The following is a 23,739-nucleotide window of genomic DNA, read 5'->3' as shown; positions in this document are numbered from 1 at the left end:
GGCGGTCCCGTAAATAACCCGGCCCTATGCCATGGAGCACTGTATGCACTCTTTTTGTTTTCAAATAATGTCCAATTCAAGCATTTATCCAGTCCACTCCAAGTTAAAGATTTGTTATTTTCCAAAGCCGGGCTCATGTAAGCAATGTAGAAGGACAAATACTCCTTAAAAGTTCTCAGTTTCCAAATTATCTTTTAGTAGTCAAGGTCACAGCTGTCTATCTTCCAACAAATATTGCAATACCCTCTTTCCGCCAGCAGATGTCTCTCTCAAATCCACAATATTCTCAAACCAACTAAATGTCAAAGCTGAAAAAAATATTTTAAATCCACATAAAAATATTTTTCCTCGGGTTTTTTTCTTTTATTATTTTTAATTTCTCCAAATCCAATTGTAGATATGAAAACTTTCTTGGGCTTCAGTATTTTAACCTCCACTTTGTTCTTCTCCCTCCAGACTTTAGGAAAAACCCTTCCATACTTCCACCTCTCACAATACTTGACAACACAGTATCAACAGTAGAAACCTTCAAATTTCTGGGTTCTATCATATCGCAAGATCTCAAATGGACAGCTAACATCAAAAACATCATTAAAAAAGGACAACAAAGAATGTTCTTTCTGCGCCAACTCAGTAAGCTCAAACTGCCCAAGGAGCTGCTGATCCAATTCTACAGAGGAATTATTGAGTCTGTCATTTGCACCTCTATAACTGTCTGGTTCGGTTCTGCAACCCAACAAGAAAAACACAGACTTCAGAGGATAATTAGAACTGCAGAAAAAATAATTGCTACCAACTTGCCTTCCATTGAGGACCTGTATACTGCACGAATCAAGAAGAGGGCCGTGAAAATATTTGCAGATCCCTCGCATCCTGGACATAAACTGTTTCAACTCCTACCCTCAAAACGACGCTATAGAGCACTGCACACCAGAACAACTAGACACAAGAACAGTTTTTTCCCGAAGGCCATCACTCTGCTAAACAAATAATTCCCTCAACACTGTCAGACTATTTACTGAATCTGCACTACTATTAATCGTTTCATAGTTCCCATCACCGATCTCTTTCCACTTATGACTGTATGACTATAACTTGTTGCTGGCAATCCTTATGATTTATATTGATATATTGATCATCAATTGTGTTGTAAATGTTGTACCTTGATGAACGTATCTTTTTCTTTTATGTACACTGAGAGCATATGCACCAAGACAAATTCCTTGTGTGTCCAATCACACTTGGCCAATAAAATTCTATTCTATTCTATTCTATTCTATTCTAAAATTCTATTCTATAAAATTTCCTAAATGCCAATTAGCTGCTAATTTCAGTATAAACTAGCCATTTCTATAATAGGAGATCTATATAATCAATAAAATCAAAGTTTTATTTTTCAAGTCCAGAAACAGTTTTCAAGCAGAGACAAAAGTAATCTCTGCTAACTCCATCAGCTTTTACAACCATTCATCCATCATGGGGATTGAAGCGCCCTTCAATTTTTGTGTGTAATCTTTCTGCTGTCAACATATATAATATAAAAGTTCCAAATTCATTTTCCAAGTCTTTTTCCATTAAACCCAAAAGAAAAGTTTCTGGTTTTATTTTTGATATGTATTTCTTGAAGGTAAGTTATCTGAGTTTCCTCGGGTAATGAAATAGTTTTTTACACTTAGATGGGGCATTTGCCCCATTAATATTCCATGTAACAGACTTAATCTCCATCTTTTGAAAAAATGGCAAATTCCTTTATGGACATTTCAGCCGCATCTTTTTCAGTGTCAACTTTTTAAGGTTGTTCTAACTGTGATTTCTTGTCTGTGTCAATTTCTTCAACTGGGTCCAAAATTAGTTTATGTCTGACCAAGAAATCCTTGGCTTTTTCTATGGAATTCAGTCTGAATCTTTGCTCTTAATAAGTGACTTATCATTCCTTCAAATTTATCCCATAAGGGAATTTTTCTCTTCTTCAAATTATCAGTAAGGAAAGAATAGGCTTTTCTTTTTCTCAGAATTCTAACAGGAATTTCCTTCAAAACAATTATACCCATGCTTTCCATTCTTCGTTTGGATTTAAAGTGACAATCCAAAACATTGTCTCTTGTTCCAGGTCCAGATGGCCTTGCAAGCCAATATTATAAATGCTTCAAAGATGAACTTCTTCAGCCACTAAAGGATACAATGAACGATAATATATTACAGGGAGGAAAGATACCTCAAACACAGAAAGAAGCCAATATTACTACTGAAGGACGGTCAAGATGCTACAAGATAAAGAATTACAGACCAATTTCATCATTAAACAATGATATAAACTCTTTGCTGCAGTTTTGGCAAAGAGATTAAAGAAGAGTTTACAGGCATATATTCACTAAGATCAATCTGGCTTTCTGCCGAAGACAGTTAAGGGGCAATATGAGGACTGTTTTGAGTATTATTGCATATTTACAATAACATAATGAGAAAAGGCATCTTTAATATTCTTAGAGGCAAAGAAGGCCTTTGACAATCTAAATTTGGCTTTTATGTTTAAAGTTCTGGAAGAAATGGATTTTGGAGATAATTTTATTTAAGGGATCAAAACTTTTTATATCTCATAGCAAGCAAAAATTGTTATTAACAGTGATTTAACCAATTCATATGAAATTCAAAAGGGTATGAGACAAGAATATCCCTTGCCTCCTTTGTTGTTTATTTGGGGGTTGGAAGTTTTGAACACAGATATCAGGCAAGGTGAGAAAATAACAGGCATAAATATCAAGAAGGGAGTTTATAAATTGAGGGCATGTGCTGGTAATTTGGTTATATTCTTGCAAGACCCCAAAAATAATATAGAATATTTGATGAGGAAATTGAATGAATTTGGCATTTTAGCAGGTTTTAAAATAAACAGAAAACAATGCTAATTAAGAATATGACCTTATTATATTGACTAAAAAGTCTGGTTTTAAGGCTTGAGAAAAAGGTGAAATATTTGGAGGTCATAATGACAAACACAAAACTGTTTCAAAATAATGATGTATCTCTCTGGAATGATATTAAAAAGAATTTATGAACATGAGATAAACTGCATTTATCACTATTGGGTAGAATTTCTGTAATTAAGATGAATGTCTTACCAAAGATGCTTTTTTTTTGTTTCAGAGATTACAAATACTTGCAATTGATACTCCATTTAAACAATGGCAGATGAATATTTGTAAGGTTATATGGCAAGGGGAAAAAAAACCAAGAATCAGTTATAAACTACTACAACAATTGTCTATGTTAACAGTTCAAGAAATAGAAATAAAACTGAATTATGTGAAGCAAAGACATTTTGAGTTTGCAAATAAACCAGGAAGATGGCTGGCATATAAACTAAGAAAGGAAAGGGAAAGATTAAGAAAATCTGTGAAGGCAACAATGTAATAATAGATGAGCTTATTAAAAAGACTTTTCTTAATTTTTATTCTAATTTGTATAAAAAGCAGGCATTGAATATGTCTAAAATAGATGAATATTTGTTAAGACAACGGTTGCCTAAACTTTCACAAACTTGGAAACAACTTATGAATGACCCAATAACTGCTTTTGAAATATCAGAAACTACTTAAAACGAATGAAATCAACTAACTCGTTAAACTTTTTTGCCAAGCTGCTCATAGTTCTTGATATTGTTTTGAGGTTTATTGTTGTGTCATTTGTCTCCATATAAAGCAGAAGAGAGAGAGAGTAATCTGTAGGCTTGATTATTTTAGTAAGGCTCTCAGCCACATGATTTTTGCTCCAGGGAGACAACCTATCTCCCTCGATTGATTGCTACTGATTCCTTCCCCTGAGAATTGAATCTCCTATCACGAACACTTGCCTTTTTTTTTTCCTTGGGAAACTGAGCTACTTTTCTTCTTGTCACAGGAGCACTTCTCCAGATGTCTGCATGCTTTCTTCCAGGGGGAGGATATGAAATCGATTGCTCAGCTCCACTGGGGCTACAGGCTCATTTTTTTCTGGTAATTGTTCCTTATTCAGTTTGGATATAGTCTTCTTCCTTTGGTTAGATTTTCTTGTTTTATTGGTTGAGTCTCAAGAGTGGCTAGAGTTGACTCTAGATCATTTACTTTTTCTTCAAGTAATTCATTGAATTTATATATGGTACATGTGTAATTTGGGTGTTCTATGGGCATGAGTACATAAATGGAACATATTTTGCAAATCACAAGAACATCAGTCTCTTTTTCCATGACTGTTTCTTTTCACTAGTTCGTTTGAAAATTAAAAATTTCAAAAATTTTCAAAATGTTCAAAAATGTAATTTCCAAATATTGAAAAAAGAAATGAAAATTTTAAAAATTCTAAATGGTATCAAAATTTATTTTTAATTTATTTAAAAAATTTAAAGGATTTTTAAAAAAATGTTAATTCTAGAAATTCATCTAAAAATAAAAAAATATTAACAGTTTATATAGAGAATAGATAATAAATGCTGAGCTGGCTGTGATTGTCCTCTCCCCATTCCCCCAGCATAACAAAGGAAAGGGTTCCTCTCTACTCAGCTGAACTTACCAGAATAAAATTGCATCCAAGTAAAATTTTGTTTCCCACAGTCTTCTCTCCTTTTCAATTTCCAGTCTTTATTCAGTCATTTTCCTATAGGTGAAATTCTATGCTTGTTTAGAGGTTTTTCAGGCTTTTGAAGAGATTGTTGTTACTCCTCTGCTCCCCATTTGCAAGGAGCATTTTTATCAACTTATCATCAAGAAACTTTTTATCATCTTTAATCCCCACAATGGAAGAATGGATGAAAAAAGTGACAACTTAAAGAGATAACTGATAAAGAGATGGCAAAATTAATTGTTTTAATTAAATCAAAAAACATATCTAGTTTTGTTTTTTACTTATAAACTGATTCTAAATGTCTAAGCTCATGATAGAAAAATGAAATATAGACTTTGGGATTTGATGATTAGTTTAGTTTGTTCTTATAGAAATGGCTAATATTTACTAAGGCTATAACTATTTTTTTTACTCTACTGCACTGAAAAAGAGTTGAAAGTAAATGCTTCTTTTTTCCATTTATCTCACACTTCTGTTTTTTTTTATTAAAGTTATTGCTACCCATCTTGCCTAGAAGTAACTCTAGGTAGCTTACAACCAACAAAAGCAACAAGGTGAAACATTAAACAATAAATATCAACACTAAAATTGACTTAAAAAATAATAAAGATGGCAAGGTAGGGAGCAAGATGCACCCAGAGAGGAAGTGGGATCTTATCTCAGTTTCTTAACCACTTCTAATTTGATCTGCCCCCATCAGAGCCATATTATTTATTTATTTATTATTTATTATTTAAATTTTTATACCGCCCTTCTCCCGAAGGACTCAGGGCGGTTCACAGCCTGGTAAAAATACAAAATAATACAATATACATACGATTAAAATATAATTAAAAAACTTATTGAATTGGCCACCGTTAAAAATTTAGAATAAAACCCATTAAAAAACCCATAAGTTTAAAAACTAACCCAGTCCAGCGCAGATGAATAGGTGAGTTTTAAGCTCGCGACGAAAGGTTCGGAGGTCCGGAAGTTGACGGAGTCCTGGGGGGAGTTCATTCCAGAGGCGGGAGCCCCACAGAGAAGGCCCTTCCTGGGCGCCGCCAGACGACACTGTCGCGCCGACGGCACCCTGAGGAGTCCTCTCTGTGAGAGCGCACGGTCGGTGAGAGGTATTTGGTAGCAGCAGGCGGTCCCGTAGATAGCCCGGCCCTATGCCATGGGCGCTTTAAAGGCGTTCACCAACACCTTGAAGCGCACCGGAAGGCCACAGGTAGCCAGTGCAGCCTGCGCAGGATAGGTGTCACATGGGAGCCACGAGGGCTCCTCTATCACCAGCAGCTGCATTCTGGACCAACTGCAGCCTCCGGATGCCCTTCAAGGGGAGCCCCATGTAGAGAGCATTGCAGTAATCCAGACGAGACGTCACAAGGGCGTGAGTGACTGTGCATAAGGCATCCCGGTCTAGAAAGGGGCGCAGCTGGCGCACCAGGCGAACCTGGTGGAAAGCTCTCCTGGAGACGGCCGTCAGGTGGTCTTCAAAAGACAGCCGTTCATCCAGGAGAACGCCCAAGTTGCGCACCCTCTCCATCGGGGCCAATGACTCGCTCCCAACAGTCAGCCGTGGACTCAGCTGACTGTACCGGGATGCCGGCATCCACAGCCACTCCGTCTTGGAGGGATTGAGCTTGAGCCTGTTTCTCCCCATCCAGACCCGTACGGCTTCCAGACACCGGGACAGCACTTCGATAGCTTCATTGGGGTGGCCCGGTGTGGAAAAGTACAGCTGGGTGTCATCAGCGTACAGCTGGTACCTCACACCGAAGCCACTGATGATCTCACCCAGCGGCTTCATGTAGATGTTGAACAGAAGGGCGAGAATCGACCCTGCGGCACCCACAAGTGAGGCGCCGCGGTGACCTCTGCCCCCGCCAACACCGTCTGCGACCGGTCGGAGATAGGAGGAGAACCACCGATAAACGGTGCCTCTCACTCCCAATCCTCCAACCGCGCAGCAGGATACCATGGTCGATGGTATCGAAAGCCGCTGAGAGGTCTAATAGGACCAGGGCAGAGGAACAACCCCTATCCCTGGCCCTCCAGAGATCATCCACCAACGCGACCAAAGCCGTCTCAGTGCTGTAACCGGGCCGGAAGCCGGACTGGAACGGGTCTAGATAGACAGTTTCCTCCAGGTGCAGGGGAAACTGATATGCCACCATACTCTCTACAACCTTCGCCGCGAAGCGAAGGTTGGAGACCGGACGATAATTACCCAAAACAGCCGGGTCCACGGAAGGCTTCTTGAGGAGGGCCTCACCACCGCCTCTTTCAAGGCGGCCGAAAGACTCCCTCCAACAAGGAAGCGCTCGTAATCCCCTGGAGCCAGCCTCGTGTCACCTCCTGAGTGGCCAGCACCAGCCAGGAGGGGCACGGGTCCAGTAAACACGTGGTGGCATTCAGCCTACCCAACAACCTGTCCATGTCCTCGGGAGCCACAGGGTCAAACTCATCCCAGAAAATGTCACCAAGACCACCCTCAGACGCTTCATCTGAATCGGCGCAATTTTGGTCCAGACCGTCCCGAAGCTGAACGATTTTATCGTATAGATAACCGTTAAACTCCTCAGCACGTCCCTGCAACGGGTCATCCCGCTCCCCCTGGTGAAGGAGGGAGCGGGCCACCCGAAACAGGGCAGCTGGGCGGTTATCTGCCGACGCAATGAGGGAGGAGGCGTAGCAACGCCTCGCTTCCCTCAGTGCCACTAGGTAGGTCCTAGTATAGGATCTAACTAGTGTCCGATCAGCCTCTGAACGGCTGGACCTCCAAGAACTCTCTAGGCGTCTTCTCCGGCGTTTCATCCCCCTCAGCTCCTCGGAGAACCAGGGAGCCGGTTGGGATCTGCGCCGGGTCAGAGGCCGCAGAGGCACGACACGGTCTAAAGCCCCAGCCGCAGCCCGTTCCCAGGCTGCAGCTAGTTCCTCTGCCGTGCCGTGAGCCAGACCCTCAGGGAATGGCCCAAGCTCCATCCGAACCTCTCTGGGTCCATCAGGCGCCTGGGACGGTACCAACATAATGGTTCCGTCTCCCTGCGGTGTTGGGTGGCGGTCAGAAAGTCCAGGCGAAGGAGAGAGTGATCTGACCATGACAAAGGCTCTGTGACTATATCTCCCAAGTCCAGATCCTTCAACCACTGACCAGAGATAAAAATCAGGTCCAGTGTGCCTCCCCCAATGTGAGTAGGGCCATCCACTACTTGAGTCAGGTCCAGGGCCGTCATGGAGGCCATGAACTCCCGAGCTACTGTCGATGACGAGCCAGCAGATGGCAAGTTAAAGTCCCCCATGACTAAAAGTCTGGGGGTCTCCACTGCCACCCGGCAAGCACCTCCAGGAGCTCGGGCAGGGCAGCTGTCACGCAGCAAGGAGCCAGGTACGCCACCAGCAAGCCCATCTGACATCTATGACCCCACCTCACAAAGAGGGATTCACACCGCGATCTGAGGTACAGTGGTCTCCTCGGCTCTAGACTCTCTTTAATAACAACCGCCACCCCCACCCCTACCCTGGGCCTCGGCTGATGGAATGCACGGAAACCCGTGGGCACATCTCAACCAGGGCACGCCTTCAGTGCCCAACCAGGTCTCCGTAACGCCTATAATATCCGCTGCACCCCTGAATCAGATCATGTATTAGGGGGCCTTATTGGCCACGGACCGTGCGTTGCATAACATCAGACGAAGGCCCAGGCTCTGAGGGTCTTGACCATCCGGGAACGGAGAAGTCAGGGGATCGGGCACGCGATCGCCTGTATACATCGAACGCGTGACCCCTAAACCGATGCGATCCCCTTCCGCCATATCTGCCCCTCCCACTTACCGTGCAGATGGACTCACCTCACACAAAGGAACACACTCCCCCATAACCTCCGAACCCATTTGATAGTCGCCACGAGCATGCGCTGGAACTGGTTTCTCCGACGGGCTACCCCCATCACCCACCCTAACCTTCCCACCCACCCCAACCCAAACCCGTCGGTTTCCTCCCCTTAAAATTTCCATTAAAACTCCCACCCGGCGGGTTTCCCCCAACACCCGCCCTACCCCTCCCACCCCTTAAAAATCCCTCCCCCTTAAAATCCCCATTAAAACTCCCCTTAAAAAATCTATTAAAACAATTAGTTAAAAATCCCCTAAGTCTCCCGGATTTAGCATGCCAAATGGCAGAGCCAGGTCTTCAGGACCCTTCAGAAGGTCAAGAGTGTGTGGGGATCTCACCTTGAGATTGCACAATGTTCCAAAGGGTAGAAGCCCTGGCAGAAAAGGTTCTTCTCTTGGACTCTGCCAGCTGGAATTCCTTGACCAACAAAGTCTGCATCATGCCCCTTTTGCCACCATAGGTGGGGCGGGCTAATCCCATTGGGCGGGACAATTTCTGGAGCCATGCCATGAAAGGCTTTAAAGGGCTTTTAACAATGCTTTGAATTGGACCCAGAAACAAACTAGCGATCATTGAAGTTCACACAAAGTGGTATACATCAGCCATCCTAGGGGCCCTAAGAATTGTTTGCAGACACATTCCATACAAGTTGTAGCTTCCAAATTTTTCCCTTTCATTCCCCTTCCCATTTCCCCATTATCTTTTCATTTGTATTTATATTATGATTATCTTAATAAAAAAATAAAATTAAAAAAAATGTTAAGGGTTGCTACACAAAAGAAGGTATACCCTCTGTTCTATCATCCTTGATTCAGGGCATGAACTAATGGATTCAATTTACAGAATGGCAGAGTACAGTTTATTATAAGTGGGATGAGAAAAGATTAAAAATGTTCAAAAGTGAAAATTGTTTACACTGAGAATAAGCACAGACCAACATAACCAAGAGTCAACAATTCTGGAACTTCTGGGTGAGGTATGGTGAACTGAAGACTTCACAGAAGTAGAGCCAGCAGCGCAGCAAAGACAGGGAACCAGTGAGTAGACTGGTTCCTTGGAACTTCCTCTATATAAAGAAAGACCAGGAGACTGTACTCTGGATGGTTACTTTTTGCGAGGACACCACAGGACAGTAATTTTCTGCAGGTTTGAGTGCTGGGTGGCTATGGATTAGCCATCGTGCTCACAATCGCAGCAGAGACATCTAAAGAACATTAAGTTCACAAAACCTTATTTTCTAAGTTTCAGAAATTGCTCATTAACTACTGGACTACTGGAGATGTTTGGACTGACAAGTCTGAAAACACTCTCTGTTCCTGTGCTGGCTTCTCCCTGTTTGTGGGCTCTGAAAGGAGCAAAAGCCGCCTTGTAGGGGCAGCAAAGCTAAGGAGGGGCGCTGGGAGAGGTCGCAGGAAAGATCACAACTTTGCGTACTATTATTAAAATTATATAAGCTTGCTAAATGTAATAAATACGATCAATACTTTATTTCTATTAAAAGGTATGACATTCAGAATATGGTGATTGGCATAAAAATAACGTATCGAAATTTTGAATAACTAAATAATGAAAGACTGTAATTTAACATAAACGTGTATTATTATCATAACTATATAAGCTTGTTAAATTTGTTCCAAAATGTATGACACTCAGGTGTCACACTGTTTGTTGATTGCATTGATATGTTTTTTTAAAATAAAAAACTTGGGGGGAGATTAAAACAAGATATGACGTATCTTGTTTTATAAAAGTATATGGCAGAGATGGCAAACCTTTTTGGCACCGAGTGCAGAAAAGGGAGCACGCATGCACAGAGATGACACCAAGTGCCATAAAGGGAGCATTTCTTGTCTGGGCCAAGACCAGGAATAGAAGTTGCCCAGGGGCGTGCACGTGCTGGAGATGTACTTGTGGTTTCTTCAAGTTACTGCCAACATGCACACACGCCAATCAGTTGGCGAGTGTAACCAGGAAAATGTACTTCCAGTTTCCGACGCACATATGCCTGCTGGCTGGCAAGTCTTTAGGTTACTGTCACACATGTGCACACGCCGATCAGCTGGCCAGGGTGCATGCTCACGCCAGAAAATGGAAGACCAGCTCTTCCAGTTTCCTGCACTGACACAAGCAAAAAGGCCAGTTGATCGTCGCGCACGCATGTGCGACAGAAACCCGGAAGAGGAACAGGTGACACCACACATGCCAGGCAATATGGCTCTGTGTGCCACTTCGGGCACATGTGCCTTAGGTTCGCCATCTCGGGGATATGGCAACCCTTTACAGACCTTCTGCTGACATTAGGGCTGAATAGATGAAAGATTTATGGATTTATTTATAGATAAGCGATGGGATATGGGATAAAAGTGATAAGATAGAAGATAGATAAAAATATCTGTAACCTTAGAGGGAGTGAAGAATCACTAAATTTCATTATAGTTGCGATAAAGGCTATCTCCTTATTCTTTTTTTCCCGAATGTCATCACTCTGCTAAACAAATGATTCCCTTAGCACTGTCAAACTATTCACGAAGGCTGCATTACTATTACTATTAGTCTTCTCATCGTTCCTATCACCCATCTTCTCCCACTTATGACTGCAACATTGTTGCTTGCATCCTTACAATTTATACTGATATTGTTTCCTGATTGCTTATTTGTACCCTATGACTATCATTAAGTGTTGTACCTTATGATTCTTGATGAATGTATCTTGTCTTTTTATGTACACTGAGATCATATGCACCAAAGACAAATTGTGTGTCCAATCAAACTTGGCCAATAAAGAATTTTATTCTATTCTATTTTTCTTGCACTATTTACTTCTTTCTGTTCTCCTGTGTTTAAGTATAGATTTTACTTTTACATTCAAATAATCAAATAATCTTTAAATATATACATATACAATACAATGTATATTTTAAACATTGTTTAAAATATTTTAAACATTGTTTACTGAAAAAGGTGTTGAAGGAAGTAATTCTTAGATTCTAAATTCGTCTAATGTAAAGAAATCTGAACTATTTTATTATTACATTGTTTGAACTTTATTAATTAGCTTGCTACTTACTTGTTGCCATGTTAGCTTCAACCGTTCAAACTGCTCCTTCCCATCTTCTGAGCAATCAGAGCAAGTAAACTTGAAAAAGTTATCACCTTTAAGATAGGTGATCTGCTCTCTTGTATGACCTATAAATAAATAAAAATCGGTCCTTTTTTCTCCACAAAAACAGTTTAAGTCACTCATTATGAATTATGTTACAAAGTATTTTTTTCTTCCATTCAATCATGTCTGATTCTTGGAGACTGCCTAGACAAGCACCTGCAATTTTCTTGGCCAAGTTTTTCAGAAGTTGTTTGCTATTGTTTCGTTTGCAGGCTTGAGAAAGTGACTAGTTCAGCTGGCATTGTGCCAAAGGTAGGACTAGAATTCATGGTCTCCCAGTCTCTACCTGATGTCTTAACCACTACCTCAGATTGGCTCTTATCCCTTGATTCCAATTGAAATTTTATCCCTGGGAAGGAGGCAAACCACTTCTGAAAATCCTTGCCAAGAAAACTCCACAGAGATTTATCCAGGCAGTCTCCAAGAGTCAGACATAATTGAATGGAAGAAAAAAATATTTTTAATATACTTTGTGCCTAAGGTGGGACTAGAATTCAACTTTACTTGGGTCTAATCCAGAGTTTCTCAATTTTGACAACTTGAAGAGGAGTGGACTTCAACTCCCAGAATTCCCCAGCCAGCTGTGCTGGCTGGGGAATTCTGGGAATTGAAGTCCATACCTCTTCAAGTTGTCACAATTGAGAAACACTGCTCTAGTCCAATATCTTAACCATTATACCAAACTGGTTCTCACAAAGTAATTACCTGAGAGTAAAATATAACAAATTGAGAGAGAATGGCCCTCAAACAGAAATCTTGACATCTACTACTTTCTTATTAATAGAATACAGAAAACATATACTAGATGCTACTATGGAATATTTATGTAAAATTTACATGCTATGTAAAACATTTAAAATAAAAGATTCCATAGTGAAAACAGCTATTTGATGTTACATACTCAAAACCAAGTACTTTTGTTTGGGAGCGCTACACTAAAATCAGAACAAATAATGCTACTTTCTTTCCATTTCAGAAAAAAAATGTAAGTATTTCAAGTGTCCAAGCATGTGACTGAGCTGTTGTTATTCCTTGCCTTGTACTTTTTCAAATTTTTGACCATTTAAGCTAGAATTAATTGATCATGTTCTTGCTATTCCTGATTTAAACTTTTTGAGATCCTGGTATGAAGCATGAAGATAGAAACATTTAACCATGTGGTCAGACAAAATAATTCTTAATAATGCTTAACTGTTTCTCTCTCAGTTACATGACAGTCAGCCTTTCTGCGAAACTATAGATGATTTTCTAAAATAATGTACTATGCAGTGGATGCAATTAAAATATGGATGGGTGAGAGGAATTTATGCAATTTGTATTTTGTATTTCCAGCAACTAATTTAAAGATTAATATGTGTGGTGGTTTTTTGTGGTCATGGTAAGTATTGTTAATGATGTGGTTCCCATCTTCAAAAAAAAAGGGGGAGGAGGGGAACAGATCCAGAAAACTACAGACCTATTAGCCTAACATCAATACCTGGGAAGATACTGGAAAAAATAATTGCAAAACAGATCTAGAAACAAATAGTTATAATTAGAATGGGTTTGTTAAAAGCAGGTCACCAATCTTATTTCATTCTTTTTCACAAAGTGACTAAATTAATAGACCAGCGAAATGCTGTGGACACAGTATACTTAGACTTCAGCAAGGCATTCAACAAAGTAGATCACAACCTACTTCTTGATAAACTAGAAAAATGTGGTATAGACAGCATCACCACCAGATGGATATGTAACTGGCTGACAAACTGTAAGAGTTGTCCTTAACGGTAGTACATCTACATGGAGGGAAATAAACAGTGAGGCGCCACAAGGTTCCATCTTAGGCCCAGTATTTTTCAATATCTTCATAAACAACTTAGATGAGGTAACAGAAGGGGAACTCATCAAATTTGCAGGTGATACTAAGCTGGCAAGAATACCCAACACCACAGAAAACAAGCTCAGGATCCAAAAAGATCTTGACAGACTTGATCAATGGTCAACATGAAATTAAATGTGGCAAAAAGGAAGGTTTTATATCCAGGCAGGAAAAACCAAAGGTACAAGTACAGATTAGATGAAACCTGGCTCAAAAACAGTAACTGAGAGGGACCTTGGGGTACTACTGGACAATCACTTAAACATGAGCCAGCAGTGTGTGGCAGCAGCCAAAAAAGCTAATACAATCCTTTGTTGTATAGAGAGGCATAGAATCTAAATCATTAGTACCGCTTTATAAATCCTTCATAAGATCACATCTTGAATACTACATAAGATTTTGGTCACATTACAAAAAAGATGTTGAAACTTGGAAAAAAGTGCAAAGAAGAACAACTAAGATGATTAAAGGCCTGGAGACTAAAACATATGAAGAACAGTTGCAGGAATTGGATATGGATAGTCTAAAGAAAAGAAGGACTAGGGGCAATGTGATAGAAGTATTCCAGTATTTTGAGAGGCTGCCACAAAGAAGAGGGGTCAACTTATTTTCCAAAGCAAAAGGCAAGACAAAAAACAATGGATGGAAACTAATGAAGGAGAAAAGCAATCTGGAATTAAGGAGAAAGTTCCTAACAGTGAGAACAATTAACCAGTGGAACAGCTTGCCTTTAGAAGTTGAAGGTGCTTCATCATTGGACCTTTTTAAGAAAAGACTAGACATCCACCTGTCTGAAATTGGATTAGAAGACCTCCAAAGTCCCTTCCAGCTCTATTCTGATTAAAATTGAAATGCTATAATAAATGCCTAGTACAAATTATGGTTTCCTGGACCATAACAGAAACTATAAATGTTATTCTATTCTATCAATATTAAGTTTCAGGGTGCATTTAAAAATCAAAGGCTCTATGTTAGTTTGGGCCATTTTTTTTCTAGGTGGGATGTGTGCATTTTGTGCATACCATTTTGCTTTAATGTCAATGCTATTTATGCAATTAAAACAGCAGCAGCCTTTTTTCTAGTCAAGTCACCACTTAGATGTAAGAATAACACTAGCAAAAACAGTACACATGCTTTTTACTGGGTTTCTGAATAGGAAGCATTATGTTTGATTTTGCTTGATAATGCACATAAAAATGATTAAATTGGAAAAAGAAAAGTTGTCTGTCTGAAAAGTTGTCTGGAAAAGTTGTCTGTCTTCCAGCTTGAGGCTGGGAGAAATTAAATTATTAGTTAACGTATTGTACCCGATTCAAGTTTTCCTCAACTGTGTAAACTCATTTGGGTAACTTTGGGCAGAGGATTGTCATGATAAGAATGAAGGGAAATGCAAGCCAACTTAAAGCCCTTAAGGAAACTGCTTGCCATCAATCACACATAAAAATTAACAAATAAACATTAAATGATTCTGTTATTTTGAGGGCCCTGACTTCATAGAATATTCTTAATACAGGAATGGAAGTGGTTTGTGATTGCTGCCTTTCTGGATCTTTCTGAACATCTAAACACTGTAGTCCTTGAATTTCTCAAAGGCTTCTCATAGAAAAAACAAATGCAGGTATTTTCTCTGCTATGCAACAAAGAAATGTTGATTAAAATAAGTTCAAATAGTTAATATATGTTTAAGGCTTTTTAAAATGAATTTGCTATGCAACAATTTGTGCCTTAAGACTGGGATCTGTGTAATTTATTTTGAAGTAAGAATAAATTATTTCAATGTTGTTTACTTTAAGAAGTATTGTATCTCCAGGCTTCTGCAGTTCATACAAAGCTAATTGATCATTTCTAAGAAACACCAAATGGGTAGAACGGAATACCTAAACTTGTGTTAAGACATTATTCTACATGGACATGTGTGCTTATGTGCAAAACAGAGTAATAACTGTAACTTTGAGAAACTCAAATTCACAAAGGACACAATATAAATAATTAAGAAGTCTTACTTGCTGGCAACCATTTTTGACATCTTTCACAGTAATAAGACAACTCCTCTGCGTAGGATGTTTCTCCTTCATCACTATTCATAGAGTCCCCACTTTGATCATGGCTTAAATCCACTGATGCCTGATCTTCAGATTCTACTATAAGAAGAGTCTCTCCTTCTACTTCCCCCTCTTCCAGCCCTTCTGAAGGAGATGCTCTTGTAGCTTCATCATCATGACAAGTCATCATGTCACTCATGTATGCATTTTTATCCATTATGCCTATGGAGAATTATTTTCATTATATAAAAATATTTTCTTCTAATATTTAAAAAGCATGATCAGAATGATTGACTTGAAAAATATGATAATAAAATTATGTAACAGAAAATTATGACAACTTTTTCTTTTCACGCTTGGGGTTTTCTTGCCATTAGCATTTTGCTATTCTCTGTTTCAAGTTGTATGGCCAAAGTAGTATGTTTATCTAAAAGATTAAAATATTCCTTGTATTTCTGTCTTTCAAGATCTCTGTATACACCTTCATGTAATCTCTGAAAAAAAGATATATTATTATTAAAAGATTGGAAAAGATCCATCATACTTGCTATAAAATTAAGAATTCTTCAAAACCAATATATATTGCAACGTTTTTCAGATATACATAATTATAATACAATATTAATTAATTACAGATCCTTAAAGATACTTATGGAAAAAATATACAATAAGCAAAAAATACAATAGCAATCGCTAAGCAACATGGTCATAAAAAAGATACCATGCAACTCTAGATGAGGTCCTTTCAGTAAGAAGCATAGGGATACAGTAGGCTGGAGGGGTGGGGGGAGGCCCAGCACAAGTTACATGCAAACTAGGGGTGCTGCAGTATGCCACAAGCACAGATAGGCTGGGAATGAATATGCTTGGCTCAAGAGCTTCTTGAGCTTCTTGCCTGAGTTGTAGTGCTGCACAAAGCTGCAGCCACCCCTGGAAGCCTCAACCATCTCAGCCCAGGTCATCGGCAGGGAGTAAGCCTCAGCCACATCAGCTACCTGACTGGCCAAGCAATGCGGTGTGCTCCAACCCAGCTGCCCTGCCACAACCAGCTGCTCTTTGCCATTTTCCTCTCATTGTTAAGGTGCACCAGGCCTGACCCTACTGCATATGAAGCAGTTGCTGGACACACCAAGCCTTCTTCCCGAGACCTGCCAGAGCTATCAACTCACATACAGTAGGGTCAGCCATCTCATCACATTGGGAGGTCATAAGCTTCTTCATTCAGGGCCATCAGAACTTTGAATGGTAATTGAACAAGTGGCCATATGTTGAGGACTACCTCTATTCATATAGTGGTAGTCCCTGACTTACAACCACAATTGGCATCTGAATTTCCATTGCTAAGTAAGGTTATAAGTGACTTGCGTGTGATTTTATGATTTTTTTTTTTGTCCCAGTTGTTAGGCAATTCACTGAAGTTAAGTGAATCCCATGGTCATTAAATGAATTCCTCTATTGACTTTGTCGAAAGCCAGCTGGGAAGGTCACAAATGATGATCACATGACTGTGATACTGGAATAGATAAATATAAGGACTGGCCATAACTTACTTTTTCAGTGCCACTGTAACTTTGAAAGATTGCTAAACAAATAGAATAGAATAGATAAAATAGAATAGAATAGAATTTTTTATTGGTCAAGTGTGATGGGACACACAAGGAATTTGTCTTGGTGGTTCTAATTTGTAAATGGCTATAATTCAAGAACTACAGGTAGTCAACTTAAGACCAATCATTTAGTGACTGTTCAAAGTTACAGTGGACCCCCCCAAAAGCTGACTTAGTTCCAAAATTATGACTTCTGCAGCATCCCTTTGCCCTTACAACTGACTTCAGCGTCTTCCTGCCTATCTCCCCATCACGTTCCACAACCCTTGGGCCTGCATCCTGCCCCTCCAGGCCCCACACCCTTCTCACTTACCTTTTGAAAATCTCTGGAGCTCATGTTAGGGAAGCAAAGCAGGCCTCATTGTGTCTAGGCTGCCTGGCTGGCAGCGCATGATTCCAGAAGCAGCCACCATTTTCAAAGTGCCCACTATTCAGGGCAGCGTACTTAAAAATGGCAGCCACTTACAGGATTGCACCATGTAGCCCAGAAACAATGAGACCTGCTTTGCTTCCCTAACAAAAATTCCAGAGATGTTCGAAAGGTAAGTGTGCAATGGGTGATGTGGAGTAAGGAGAATGTGGGTCTATGGGTGGGAAACAGACCCAAGGGCAGGAAGGAGAGCATAAGATGCTTCAGGGGGTGGGGAAGGCCTTGGGAGGCTCGGGGAAGGATCTGCACTATGTCTCCCAATTCACCTAATGACCGCACTGGGGAATTGTAAGGTTCCATTTCAATTGTCGTCTGAGGACTATCTGTTAGGTGCAACGTCATGTGACCACACCATTTAGCAACAGCAGTTTTGGTAGTCCCGGCTGCAGTTGTTAGCCCAAGACTATGCTGTCATTAGGTGAGGACCTCATGCTTATTCTGCCCTGGCATGCTCCCCTTCACTTCAACTTCCCCAACCCATTTCCTCTCATCTCTGCCTTTTGGGTCACTCTGAACTCCACTGCCCCTGCTGTTCCACCACCCTGTACTCTATCCTGCAGCCCTCACAGCCCCCAGATTACCTTTGCCATCTTCTTCCTCCCACTGAAGTGTGAGTAGTATGCAGGGCAGCAAGGACAAAAGACAGCAGAGGAGAACAGGAATTGGAGGGGAAATTAGGTAGGTGAAGAGAGTTGAAGGGCACCCTGCAGTCTTAAATGCAGACGGGCTACCAAATGCCTGAATTTTTATCACATGACCACAGGGGCTATAACTTTGAGGATCAGTCATAAATATCAGATGTCTTGTTGGGAAGCTCTTCCATAGAATTTGTCCTGGACAGGGGTTTTCCCTGCCACCTTGAAGGAGGCGGTGGTGAGACCCCTCCTCAAGAAGCCTTCCTTGGATCCAGCTATTTTAGGTAATTACCGTCCGGTCTCCAACCTTCGCTTTATTGCGAAGGTTGTAGAGAGCGCCGTGGCACAGCAGCTACCCCAGTACCTGGATGAAGCTGTCTATCTAGACCCGTTCCAGTCCGGCTTCCGACCCGGATACAGCACGGAGACAGCTTTGGTCGCGTTGGTGGATGATCTCTGGAGGGCCAGAGACAGGGGTTATTCCTCTGCCCTGGTCCTGTTAGATCTCTCAGCAGCTTTTGATACCATCGACCATGGTATCCTGCTGCGCCGGTTGGGGGGGTTGGGAGTGGGAGGCACCGTTTATCGGTGGTTCTCCTCCTATCTCTCCGACCGGTCGCAGATGGTGTTGACAGGGGGGCAGAGGTCGACCGCAAGGCACCTTACTTGTGGGGTGCCACAGGGGTCGATTCTTTCGCCCCTCCTGTTCAACATCTATATGAAGCCGTTGGGCGAGATCATCAGTGGCTTCGGGGTGAGATACCAACTGTATGCTGATGATACTCAGCTGTACTTTTCCACCCCGGGCCACCCCAACGAAGCTGTCGAGGTGCTGTCCCGGTGTTTGGAGGCCGTACGGGTCTGGATGGGGAGAAACAGGCTCAAGCTCAATCCCTCCAAGACCGAGTGGCTGTGGATGCCGGCACCCCAATACAGTCAGCTGCAGCCGCAGCTGACTGTTGGGGGCGAGTTATTGGCCCCAAAGGAGGGAGTGTGCAACTTGGGTGTTCTCCTGGATGCACGGCTGTCGCTGGAAGAACATTTGGCGGCCGTCTCCAAGAGAGCCTTTCACCAGGTTCGCCTGGTTCACCAGTTGCGCCCCTTCCTTGATCGGGATGCCCTATGCACAGTCACTCATGCTCTCGTTACCTCTCGCCTGGATTATTGCAATGCTCTCTACATGGGGCTCCACTTGAGATGCACTCGGAGGCTTCAGTTGGTCCAGAATGCAGCTGCGCGGGTGATAGAGGGAGCTCCACGTAGCTCCCATGTAACACCTCTCCTGCGCAGACTGCACTGGCTACCTGTTGCCTTTCGGGTGCATTTCAAGGTTCTGGTTACCACCTTTAAAGCGCTCCATGGCTTGGGACCTGGGTACTTACGGGACCGCCTGCTGTTACCTCATGCCTCCCACCGACCCGTACGCTCACACAGAGAAGGACTTCTAGGGTGCCGTCCGCCAAACAATGTCGGCTGGCGGCCCCCAGGGCTCCTACTCTCTGGAATGAACTTCCCCCCCGGTTTACGCCAAATATCTGACCTTCGGACCTTTCGCCGCGAACTGAAAACATATTTGTTTGTTCGCGCGGGGCTTTCTTAAATTGGGGAGATTTTAAATTTAATTTTTTAGTTTTAAATTAGGGTTTTTTAGATTATATATTTTAATTTATCGGCCTAACTGTATAATAAGTTTTTAAATCTATTTTTAATTGTATATTGTTTATTTTTATCTTGGCTGTACACTGCCCTGAGTCCTTCGGGAGAAGGGCGGTCTAGAAATCTAATAAAATAAAATAAATAAATAAATAAAATAAATCCTCCCCTCATTTCTTGTCAGTCCCATATCTCCATAGTGGAGTACAGTTAACAGTTTCTCTAGATTAGAATATAATATATATGCAAAATATTTTTTCCATTCAATCATGGAGGAAACTGCTTGGTCAAGTCCTTGCAAGTTTTTTGGGAAGGTTTATCAAAAGTGTTTTCCCGTCATCTCCTTCCTTAGGGCTGAGAGAAAATGACAGACAACCAGACTGTGGGATGCATGTGGGATTTGCCTAACAAGCAAAAACTGTGTCATAAATTGGCACATGAAAGTAAAGATGATATTGCTGGTCCCAGCTGCCACCAATTAGTGAGAACTACCAATATCTGTAATACTTGGGATATGCACAAAGTAGAACATAAAAGCCTCAGCTACACTTGTGGGAAATCAGAGATTAAAAGACTTAACAGAATAATGAAACTTGTATTATTACTATTTTAAATAAAAAATGAAACTAGTTGTAAAACTATTTTGTATGGTACATTAACAAGAAACCAGAAAAAAAGTTAGCAAAAAAAGTGTTGGAAGAAATATCCATCTGGGTTCAGTTCCAAGTGGGGACAAAGACACTGGAAACATGGAGATTGCTTGGAAAGATGGTTTAATGGTGGTCAGGATCACATGGCTTGAGTTCCTGAACAGAAAAGGGATGAGATCCTGTGCGCTCCCTGGCTTTATGCTTTTTCTGAGCTTTGAACTTTCTGGGGCACAGGAAGACTATCCTGATTGGTTGTCAGACTCCCAGGGGGTTGGGGTCTTAGCTAGCCTTGCTGGCTGATGTAATCTTCCCAGGTGTCATGTGGTGAGTTTCTGTTGCTAGATGGGTTCTATTATGTTGCAGATGATGGCCCATTGACAAAAGTGGGGAGAATGAGTTTCTACCTCTGACCCATTGACAAAGGTGGGGGGAAATGAGTGAGCTTGGTTGAGGCTTTAATGGCCCATTGACAAAGGTGTGGGGGGGGGGTGGCAGGAAGTTGCAGGGAGCTGCTTTGTCTTTAAAATATGTTTCTCCATTTCTCATCCAGGGAAATATAATATTCTGCCTTTTTAAATATTTTCTAAAATATTTCATTCTTCTAGGAGGGGCGTGGGTGCTAAATTCCTACAAAAGAATGAAGTAAAAATAAGTTTCACATATTCAGTTTTTGAGAAACGGAAACCAACTTTCCAGGAAAATTTTCAGTTTCCTATATTGGAAGAAATATCCATCTGGGTTCAGTTCCAAGTGGGGACAAAGACACTGGAAACATGGAGGCTGCTTGGAAAGATGGTTTAATGGTGGCCAGGATCACATGGCTTGAGATCCTGAACAGAAAAAGGGGCCGAGATCCTGTGTGCTCCCCGGCTTTATGCTTTTTCTGAGCTTTGAACTTTCTGGGGCACAGGAAGAGTATCCTGATTGGTTGTCAGACTCCCAGGGGCTGGGAGTCTTAGCTAATGTTGTAGGTTGTCTCTCAAGCTTGCCTGAGCCTTGCCATGTGGTAAGATTCTGTTGCTAGATGGGTAGGGGCTAATCCTATCTTTGTCATGTAGACAATGGACTGGCTCAAGCTTTAATGGCCCATTGACAAAGGTGGGGGGGTGAGTGAGTTTCTGTCTCTGACCCATTGACAAAGATGGGGGGTGGCAGGAAGTTGCAGGGAGCTCCTTTGTCTTTAAAACATGTTTCTCCATTTCTCATCCAGGGAAATATATTCTGCCTTTTTAAATATTTTCTAAAATATTTCATTCTTCTAGGAGGGGGGTGGGTGCTAAATTCCTACACCTATAAACTTTTATGAATATTCCATCTAGCAATCATGGAGTCAAACTTCTCATTCTCTATTTAATTCTGAAAATGCTTAAGTGGAATTAACTTTGGCAACAATGCTATCTTAATATTACTTTCTTCTTTCACTCTCTGCAAAGAACTGAGGTAAGCCATTGCAAATTGTAAACCCTACCCAAAAACAAAAATATTATATAAAGATATAAGTTATTGCTTGCTTTTTACAAGATACCTTAATTAGGAAAATTATAAAGGCTTATTTAGATTTCCAGGAAGAAAACAAAAACCTTACAATACAGCCTTCAAGCTGAGCAAAAGTAAAACTGTCCCTCGGAGTTTCTTCCAGTCCAAATTCAGTATAAGCCTTAGAATGTACTAACATATATTTAGAAACTCCCTTACTTTTCTTCACAGACGACGTATTGGAAGGAAAATCATTAAATGCCGTTTTTTCTTGAAAGGGAAACGACGGAATTACATATGCTTTTAAAAACGTTTTGCAAGTTCCCTAATACAGCAATATAAAACAGCAGATTCCTCCATAGCTTTTCTATGAAATAGCTGTTACCTCTAACCCGAGAGAAAAAAAATGGCTTCCAAATTTAACGAGGAAGCAGGAACTTGTAATGTATGAGAAATCTTTTGACATTACCTCTCTGAGACGTCTCTGTTGGACGTGGACACCAATAATGGCTCCGCCCGAGAGAAGGACAGAAATCCCCAGAGCTGCCTTAGAAGTCGCTGACATGACACGATGTAGCACCCCAACTTCCCACTACAGCAAGCACGAAAAAGATCCACACCATTGCAGATAAGGTGCTTAGAGCATGCGCGATATCACAATGTCGTCTATTTTCCACGCATGCTCAACGGGTTTGACTGACGCGCGTTGTTAGGATCGTTTCTTTTCTTTCAAGAGATAGAACTTTGACCCTAATTCTTTGAGCAGTTTGGAGACTATTTTTATTCCAATAGAAGGAAAAGACGTAGCACATTTGTTGGCAAGTTGAATTAGCATGTATAAAATTGAGCAATAAGATTGTAGCAAAAATACTTTTAATTGAATTTGTGATTTTAATTTTATGCTAAGAAATTTAGAAGCAAAAATAATACATCTGGTGGAATAATAAAATTATTTCAAATATTCTGCACTAATTCTTCGTGCATGAGAACAAAAGACCTAGTGTTTAGATGCACAATGATGTTGTGATCTTCATATTGTAGAAAGTTAGCACCCACCCCTCTCCTAGAAGAATGAATTTTGAGAAATATTAAAAAAGGCAGAATATTGTATTTCCCTGGATGATAAATGGAGAAACGTATTTTTAAAGCAGCCCCCACCTTTCTTAATAGCCCTCAGCTGATGTCAGCACTTAAGAGATAAAGATTTTATTGAAAGAAGCCAAGTATCTAGGTAGCTCTATTCATAGGCAAAAATTCCCTGCAGCAGGGTCAGAACAAAGATAGGATTAGCCCTCAGCCACAATGAACGCCCCTTCATTGCATCAGCAGTCAAAACTTCAACCAAACCAGGGAGCTCAGAGAACCTACAGAGCCAGCATCACCCCTACAACAGCCAATAGAATACATGTTCTTGCACAGGAACAGGAAGTTCAAGCCCAAGTGAAGGTATAACATCCCCCCTCTCAACTCCATGTGGTCAGCTGCATCAGACTCATGTGCTTTCCAATTAGCCTCCATGTTTACAGTGTCTTTCTCCTGGCTTGGAACTAAATCAGATGGATATTTCTTCCAACAGTATCTCAAAAGGGCTTCCTATATCTGAGCGCAACTGGTAGGATCAGGGACAGTGCATATTACTGTAATTAATCATTTATTCACCCCAGACAACTCATCAGTAAAAAGATTTCTAGGCAGCTTTTGTTAAAGGCAGCACACCATGATTTTTTAAAATTAACTATGTTTTATT

General features: G+C 41.0%; 2 protein-coding genes across 7 annotated transcripts in view; both read right to left on the bottom strand.

Annotated features, from left to right (window-relative positions):
- Positions 1–22,600, bottom strand: part of KAT14 (lysine acetyltransferase 14) — a 170,774-nt gene extending 148,174 nt beyond the window's left edge. For 5 of the 6 annotated variants that reach the window (XM_058174608.1, XM_058174606.1, XM_058174607.1 and 2 more), the window contains exons 1-2: positions 15,503–15,773; positions 11,543–11,661 (exon numbers count right to left, since the gene is read on the bottom strand). In XM_058174608.1, the coding sequence (XP_058030591.1) occupies positions 11,543–11,661; positions 15,503–15,758 (375 nt within the window). In that variant the 5' untranslated portion in view covers positions 15,759–15,773. Of the gene's footprint in view, positions 1–11,542; positions 11,662–15,502; positions 15,774–22,461 lie in introns of those variants that run through there. The other variant, XM_058174605.1, reaches the window with a different exon arrangement.
- LOC131194054 (protein PET117 homolog, mitochondrial) lies at positions 15,890–22,601 on the bottom strand. The gene is made up of 2 exons (XM_058174626.1): positions 22,462–22,601; positions 15,890–16,035 (listed from the first exon to the last, which is right to left on the bottom strand). The coding sequence occupies exons 1-2, from the start codon at positions 22,555–22,557 to the stop codon at positions 15,892–15,894; spliced, it is 240 nt and encodes a 79-aa protein (XP_058030609.1). The 5' UTR covers positions 22,558–22,601; the 3' UTR covers positions 15,890–15,891.
- Between the last annotated feature and the right edge of the window lie 1,138 nt (positions 22,602–23,739).

This window comes from Ahaetulla prasina, chromosome 3 (genome assembly GCF_028640845.1).
Source record: "Ahaetulla prasina isolate Xishuangbanna chromosome 3, ASM2864084v1, whole genome shotgun sequence".
Lineage (NCBI taxonomy): Eukaryota > Metazoa > Chordata > Lepidosauria > Squamata > Colubridae > Ahaetulla > Ahaetulla prasina.
Note: the sequence above shows the minus strand (reverse complement) of the source record. Positions and strands in the feature narration are given on the sequence as shown.

Bases quoted from the DNA above. Each gene is read 5' to 3' on its own strand.
- LOC131194054 (XM_058174626.1), bottom strand. From the start codon at position 22,557: ATGTCAGCGACTTCTAAGGCAGCTCTGGGGATTTCTGTCCTTCTCTCG. The intron at 16,036-22,461 runs GTAATGTCAAAA...TCTTTTTTTCAG, and splicing joins AACAGAGACGTCTCAGAGAG to AGATTACATGAAGGTGTATA.